General features: G+C 32.8%; 1 protein-coding gene across 1 annotated transcript; it reads left to right on the top strand.

Moving 5' to 3' along the window:
- Nucleotides 1-215: 215 nt before the first annotated feature.
- LOC128555553 (uncharacterized) lies at nt 216-3771 on the top strand. The gene is made up of 2 exons (XM_053538177.1): nt 216-400; nt 1832-3771. Exons 1-2 carry the CDS (start codon nt 376-378, stop codon nt 3676-3678), a joined length of 1872 nt encoding a protein of 623 aa, XP_053394152.1. The 5' UTR covers nt 216-375; the 3' UTR covers nt 3679-3771.
- Nucleotides 3772-8500: the final 4729 nt, after the last annotated feature.

Below are 8500 nucleotides of genomic sequence, written 5' to 3' on the forward strand. Positions count from 1 at the left end.
TTATTGATTAGTTAATGATTTGACGTAACAAATGATCAAGGTTTTAAAATAGTAATTTATATGCGGAAGAATATAAATCATTGATTGCTTCCACAAATAAATAAATAGTCGTAGGTCAATGTTGTGTCAGCATATTCCAAATTAATTTATGATAGTGTTATATCTCCTTTTAAAACGTTTTTACCTTGGTAATACTAGGGTTACAAAGAAGACAATAATATGAGCTCTTTCAGTTTCGTTAAGTATTCCGGTTGTTTCCATATTCTATAAATATGACAATCGATCTAGCAATAAGCATTATCTGTAATCAGTTAAATATCAGATTGTTCAGATATTTATCATGGAGAAATATTAGTGACGGAAGAAAATAGTATCATGGATGAAGCGTGTAGTACAGAAGGTTAGAAATTCTCAATTTACATTTCGTTATGATACAAATTAATGTAAACGGTTTAAAATTATCAATATAACAGATATATATGCACAATTTCAGTATTATTTTATTTTCTCTTTTTTGTTTGTTTGTGAGATTGAATACTGTATGTGTATCTTAAACTCGTTCATGGCACCCTAAGCAAAAAGTGCATTTATACCATGCTTAAAAGTATCTAAATTGATTTAAATAGGCTAAAACTAAATTTGCCCTAATGATACATTTGAATTATAAATTTCGCAGAATCCAGATGAATTATCACAGTGACAATAGTTATAGTGACTGAATTCCAATACGTAATATATAGTTGGCAAAGGTAAAGTTTAACATCACATTCAGTGTCTGCTTTTAAGGATACATCTACCTGAGCCGCACCATGAGAAAACCAACATAGTGCATTTGCGGCCAACATGGATCCAGACCAGCCTGCGCATCCGCACAGTCTGGTCAGGACCCATAAAGTTCGCTAACAGTTTCTCTAATTGCAATAGGGTTTGAAAGCGAACAGCATGGATCCTGACCAGACAGCGCGGATGCCCAGGCTGGTCTTGATCCATGCTGGTCGCAAACGCACTATGTTGGTTTTCTCATGGCGCGGCTCAACTTTGTTTTGATTCCCGTTTATCCTATAAAGACGTCTTGTCTGTAATTTCAGTAAAAGTAGCGAATTTGTATTGTATTAGGAGTGTTTTGGGGTGCGGATTTGAAAGGTTATCAATCTGGACTGTGTTCAATGCTGCTTGGAGTCCTACATTTTACAATTCGATCACAGTGAGATAAGAGATGTTTTAGGCGAATATATTCTTGAGATTACATTTTATTGTTAGATATGTTACTTGTTTCTCGTCCTTTGCTCTTGGAATCCCAATGACTTAGTTTCGCCGATACTCTTTACAAAGCACACAGATATAATTGCGTTACATGCATTCGATATAATTCACCGATTTGCGCACCTGTAATATGATAGGTTTTAATTGTTTGCTATTAAACAGATATTGTAGACTTTAGTGCAAATGTGTATTTTGGTGAAACAGTAAACGTGCGTACATTGTTACATAAATAATCTTAAATGACATGCCTCAAGTTAAAAAAATTCAAAACACTGCCGATAGACGTATACATTGAAGGATTTTGGTGTGTTCTTATTGTCAATACGCGCAACCCGTTGGTTTTAATATGCTAACTTGATCACTTGTATTGCGCGACGTTGAACTGAAAGCGATTTAAATAATCAACATCCTTCCCTAAAATGTTAATTTGAATTTTTTAATGTTAATTGGAGTTTAAACATTTTCTAAATATAACAAATTTTACCTCAAATGTTCCATGTTTACTCAATTTTGTCACATTTTCAATTGCATTTGGAACTAATTCCTAAATGTAAGATCATATTTTCAGAGGAGACTGACTCCGAGGATGAAGAACAAACATGTAATAGTTATGACCAAACTCTTCTGTCAGTTGAGAATTCTTCAGATACTCAAACTTTAAATAAAGAAGACCAAACTAAGGCATCGACAGAGAACCACTCCGCAAGCATTGCCTTTTATGTCAGGGATGCCAAAACAGGAAAAGTTTATGGCTTAACAAACCGACATATTACCCTTCAAACAGACAAAATTGATATTAAAATGTCAAACAAAAACAAGTTTATCCAATTTGGCACATCAGTTAAAACTTTGGATTATGAAAGTTTAGATATTGGATTGATAGAGATTGATTCCTCTATAAAAGATCAGTTAAGTAATAAAGAGAACGTAGATCAACGTGTTTGTATCTATTCTGGTCCTTTTGAAAGCATTCATAATAAAGAAATATTTAAATACAGACCTAGCGATAAACTTTATGAAGTGTGCAAATGTGGTACACCCAATTATGGAATTATTGTTTCTGAGCGGGAACATGAAGAGTCTAAACCAGAAAATGGACAATTTCTCGTCAAAAGTGAGAGTGGTGTTTTTGCCGTAAAAGGTGAAAGTGGTACCGCCGTAGCGTTCAAAAGAAAAGAAGACAATGTAATAGAGTTAGTTGGAATTATTTGCGGTGGATCAGGCGACAAAACTGTTTGTCTATTTCTTCCAGCTATTATTCAGTTTTCTGAGAAAAGATATGGTATGACTCTAGAATTACATGAGTCTGAGTTTTATTGCCGTGATAAAACAGAATCAAACTCAATAATTTCTGCAGCGAAAGTGGCCGATAAAGCAATGGCTGTGAAAGTCATACCCTATGGGGTAAAAATATATTTCATTTGTTCCACACCGGAGCAAATTTCTCCATTGAGTTTCGACTTGGTAGAACGTACTTTACATTTGATGTGCTTGTCCTATGACACTGTAAACGTAGACAGTTTAAAGGACCTAGTGAGAAAAGAACATGCTTTATCGCTCTTGGTCAGTAAAAGAAGAAGTTTGAATGATAATGCTATCTTCGAAAGTGACGGACCTGGTTTTGTAGCATTAGAAAACGGCATGTTAGCGTGCGACTTTTTATACCAGGGCAAGGCGAAACCAGCAGAAAACTGTCTAAAATGGGCAATTTTGGGAGTAATAAAGTCAGATGACTTAGGACTTAGGCTGTTTTGTAAGCTCGTCACATACATCACGTGGTATTGTCTTCTCGCCAATACAAATACGTCTTTGGATGATTTGAAACGTTTGCTTGAAGACGGCATAGATAGTTTTGAATGCGATTTCATGAGCTCAGCTGACTTTCCATTGGAGACATTAGGATACTTGTATTTTGATTATTCCAGATATTACATGACAATGTGCTACAATTTGCCTAGACGAGGTCCTAAACAGAGCAATAACATTGCTGAGGAAAGCTTTAGATTAAAAGCAGTTGAAAAAGCAAAGCAATCTGTGAAGATTTTTAAGGAAGACCATAACGGGAAGAAGAGTGCAGAAACACTGAGAAGACTAGTGCTGGCAAAGTGTCAGCAAGTATATGCTCTACTTGGTTGTGGTCATGATTTCAACACTTGTGAGGAAGTATCCAATGAACAAGTAACAGAAGCTGAAGACATTATCAAGAGTATGGAAGAAGTGAATATGAAGGAAATACCATTAGTGCAAAATGTGGATTACTTGATTGCATTATGTGACTTGCAGTATAGAAAGGGACATACGTCGAAAGCTTTGAAAACGGTCCGTAAATGTTTCGAAAACTCCGAAATCAATGAGTACCATGTAGGGTTCTATAGAGCTAAATGCAGAGAGGAAATGCTGTCCAAATTAAAATAACGATATTTTCTATAAGTTATCAGTGTATGAATTTCTGTTTTTATTTGTTGGTTGCCTTTGATACCTGACAAATAAAGATAAAACTATTATTAACATTCCAAGTCAAAGATTGTGTACCATGTTTACTTCTATTTGCCCGTCAAAGCTAACTCGGCATGTATATATTAAAAAAAAAACGTTTTTGAGGGCAAGGGGGCGGGTTAGATTATTTACCAATTATCAGCCCATAGAACAAGCCAAGGAAAAGCAAAAATACTACAAAATTTCTTTTCTTCTCACACCAAGGTGTTAATTAGGTTCTTACTGAGGGCTTATGATTGCTAGCAATAAGCTTGATTATAAAGTCAGCACCACTGCAATTATACTAATTATTCTTATCTTATGTTATCTCATTATTTGTACAGGCTGCCTTTGACATTCTGTGTATGTATCAATAACCACAATCAGCGAAATGAAAATGATTAGATTTTATATGTAAAAAAACAGGGTCAAAACTTTTTTATATATAAATAACTGTACCCTTGTCAGACAGTAAAATTCTGCAATGCATTTGACTATTCTTGTTCATCTTTCCTTGTTTATTATTTTGTATTCTAGGAAGAGGTTGTAAATGAATCCAGTATTCTCGTAATGTATTCAACGAGTGGCATTATTTAAAAAGAGTATGATGTAGGTGAGGGAGGGGGTCTCAATCTCCCAGAAAATTGAGATTTAGTGAATGTTTTAGGCAAGAGATACGTTCTCTTGCTATATTCCAGGGTTAATCTATTTTGTTTGTCACATTTGTACTACATATTACGGAGGTAATCTTTTAAAATCAAAGATTAGCACACCGCTCATGCTTAATGGCAGGGATCGTGACATTGTCTAAAAGCAAAAACTGCAACTCGAGCAGCCCAGGATATTTTGAGGAATACAACCAATTTTCGTATACTTTTTTACAATGAAGAGTTCTAATTAACACTGTATTGAGTTTGTAAATATCCATCCTAAAGTAGATCATAAAGTACATCATTTTAAATCCTTTAACTGGAGAATAATTAGAAAATTTTGTAATATGCTTCACGAAACTTATTTAGCTGTTTTCAGGATATAGCAAAATAACATGTTAGAAGATCTATTAAATATTTTATGTATAAATCATACATAAAGACATACAAACAACAGCATTTATAGTTATACCCTGCTTTCTTTAACTGATATCATTACATTATTTCATCGAATATATATGAATGACTTAACAATTATTTACGCACTTTAAATTTGAAATGCCCTGTTCACTTTTGTATTCTGGTAGTGTGTTTATCTGTGAAATAATGTTTAATATTTATGAAAGGCAACATATAGGTCCGGGTGTTTAGAATTTGTAATATCTTATATGTATATATCGATGTCATACACAGTTCACATATCTTACTTTTAGCAATTTAAATAAGTTCTTATCAGACATTCTTATCATTTTCATTTTTAAAAGAAATGTGTCACCATATATCAATTATTCATGCATTTCATACTTAAGAATAAGTCTTTTTTTATATATATATGCATTAACCAATTGTTTTGTAGTGAAAATATCTTTATAAATCATTTCTATTGTAGATAAAACTTTGTTTCAATTTATTACTCTTGTTAATACTATTTTATTATCATACTAAAATGGAAAATAAAACTGTTTTTAAAAAGAAAAATGTTTATCTATTTTTACTTATGTATATAAAACAAACAATTTTCTATTGCAAACTCATATAAGAGAAATGTGTTCTCCTTATCATAAGCAATCTAAAGATCATTATCTAATCATGCTTACTATCATGCTGGTTTTTCTCTGCCACAGAGCGAGATGCATGTAATTATAATTATCTATTAATGATGCATGCCCTTGAGGTTACCTGGCTCAAAAAGAGCGATATTTCGGGCAGATTCGTAGCAGTGTTATGTTAGAACCATTGTAAATATTCCAGGTAAGCGGCCAGTGAAAGTGAAGGAAAGAAAATGGAACTTGATAATTTTTTATCCTGATTTAAAGCCAAATTCATATTCGGTTTGGATCTTGTCCTTTGAAAGGATGCTCTTGGGCACTGTGTTATGATTAGCTTATTAAGGTGCTTGAGATTTAAACGTGTTCTTTGAATACATTTAACATAAACATTGTTTATAAAAAAGGGCAGTGTTAGGTGTTCACAATTCTAAACTTATTTGTTATTTCATATACAAATAAACAGAAGTATATATATTTTTGTTTATAAATAGCATTCAGAATGAAAAAGGATCGACTTGAATAAGGCTCTCCAAAATTTAAATGTTTCATCCTGGACTAAGACTGGATGTACTTACTGCCTCTAAATGTTCGACAATCTGCATCATTAAGCTTCCTGAACAAAGACAAAAACAAAATTCCACCCTACTACTACGTTGGTACAAGGAAACTACAGGTCCTCCACACATGTCTTCGTACAAAATGTAGTTCTCTCAAATATCATCTGTTTCTTAAAAACATATCCCCTACACCTTTGTGCAACTGTGGAAAAAAGGACAGAAACTTTTACTTCTTCTTCGACTGTAGGTTTTATAATGACATTCGTACAATTCTGCTTGACAGTCTTTAAAATTTTAACATAAACCTGGATACACTATAATTTGGGGACCCAGCAATAACAGTTCAAGATAATTTAATTTTTACATTAGTACAATCTTATATATCAAGCAGCAAGAGATTTCTCCAATGATTCAAACATATCAAATTCACCGGTATTTGGGCATTGCTTTTCCTTTTCTTTTTTCTTCCTTTCCTTTCCCCTTTCAGTCACAACCATACATTTTGTGAAAAATATTCTATCGTTTGAGTTTTTGTCCTTTTCGTTTTTATTTTCTTTCCAATTATAGATATTATATATATATGCCAGTTCTACAAATCAGTTTAACCCTTTTACTGAACCGAATATTTGATGCGTTTTTCTTCCTGGATCTAACAAATACTTCAAGGAAAACGTCGAATGCAATAGTCCTGTTCAATAAGGGTTGTTATCTCCCCTGATTTATTACTCCCCTTGTGAACTCTTCAGTGCTAAAAGATAAGATCAGCATACATTAAAAATATTGGGGAACAAACATGATTAACCGAACAGGCATATATAACAAATTGCTGATAACAATCTGTTGACAGAAATTGAATATTTATCATGTTTATATAATAATTGATAAAAGTGTAAACAGCTTGTCATCTGATCTAATCTTGCATTATCAATTATGTGAGAAATTCTGTTACTTTGACTGCAATATTAAATAATTGAAATCATGAGTGTCCTGATATCCTAGTTTTATGCAGGATCTGAAAGAAAATTCTCAGCCTTACTGATCTTATTCGAAACAAAATTTCATTAAATACATGTATAGCTGATACTAGGAAAGACCATTTTAAAGAAGTTGAAATAAATGCCAGACATTGTTAAAAAGTGAAGCGAGTGCGGATTTCCTCTTAAATATTTCAGAAGTATTACAGACTTACAGAGCGGATACTTGATTGTTTCAATTTAAAATTAAAATACATTTCACAGATTGGAACATCATATGTAATATTTATACGAGTGGGCAGCCACAAGAGAGCATGTAAATTCTGGTGTCCACATGGGAATTAAATTTCACTTAAAAGTATGAATAAGTCGCTTTGAAAAAATGTAAAGTTATTAGAAATAATTAAAGGTACGACAGTTTTCATGTGTATATATATATATATGTGTGTGTAAATATTTTGTTGATTCACTGAATAAATGCTTTAGATGTTAAATTTAAGAAATAAAGTATGTTTGTTATCAAAGTTTTTTTAACAATGAAAAATATGCCCCTTCACACACCCTGCTGTCATTAAAGAAACTGTTCAACAGGATTAAAAATTGTTAATATGCAGGAAGACCTTTGTTCCCTAAAGTGAACCTGGTTAAAGCAGTCAATTTCCAGTGTTCAATTTCAGGATAGTTTGAACCTCATTTAAACAGCCACATTTATCACTTTGACCTAAAGACGTACTGTCCTTAAGTTACTTATCCGAATGTAGATATATATTTTAAACCAGTCACTACCTTTGAACTTTGAACATCTAGTAAGTTTAGAAAAGGATTTAGTCCTGCTCGCCAAAACATTTTTAGACTGTAGGATTTTAAGTGGTAGGTAGCACGAGGGGAAACAAAGTTTTATTTCATAGTGGAATATTAATTTCAGAGATTGTTTTCCTTCTTTATATGCTGCAGTCTTCCCAATTCAGTCGGTACCGGACCTTTTTCCAAAGTGACAAAAAGTTCGCTGAATTTACAGATAGTCCTTTTCAGACAGTTAATATACTGATCATAAGCTAACCCCCCCCCCCCCCCTCCCCAGTCATTATGCCATCTCAGTGATATTGAAATTACTCCATTTGACGATTGTTTTGGTTTTGTTTTAAAAAGTTAAAAACTATTTCAAGAATTCTCTCGATTTCACGAAAAAAGTCAGCTAGTTGTGAAAAAATACAAGGAAAATAATATGTCATATTGTGTTTGGTAAAATATTTTAACTATTTAAGGGACGGAATAGCTCTTCTTGATAAGTATGTAGGTAAATTCCATTTTAGGACGAAGAAGCTGCTAAAATAAACTAAAAATACCCACTACCTTATGACATTTAATTATTCACATAGAAATAGTTCAAAAGTTAGACAGTTAAGTATTTAGTAACAAGTCATTGAAACATTGTTTACAGAAAGACATAATGAAATTTAACATTTACATGTTCGTGGTTGTTGACAAGTATTCAGTCTTTTTCAACTTTAATACAAAGATCTTCCCCGTTA

This window comes from Mercenaria mercenaria, chromosome 3 (assembly GCF_021730395.1).
Source record: "Mercenaria mercenaria strain notata chromosome 3, MADL_Memer_1, whole genome shotgun sequence".
Lineage (NCBI taxonomy): Eukaryota > Metazoa > Mollusca > Bivalvia > Venerida > Veneridae > Mercenaria > Mercenaria mercenaria.

What these genes read in the sequence shown, in the direction of transcription:
- LOC128555553 (XM_053538177.1), top strand. Translation starts at nt 376, where the DNA reads ATGGATGAAGCGTGTAGTACAGAAG. An exon ending in TGAAGCGTGTAGTACAGAAG is followed by an intron (nt 401 to 1,831) that starts GTTAGAAATTCT and finishes TCATATTTTCAG; the next exon opens with AGGAGACTGACTCCGAGGAT.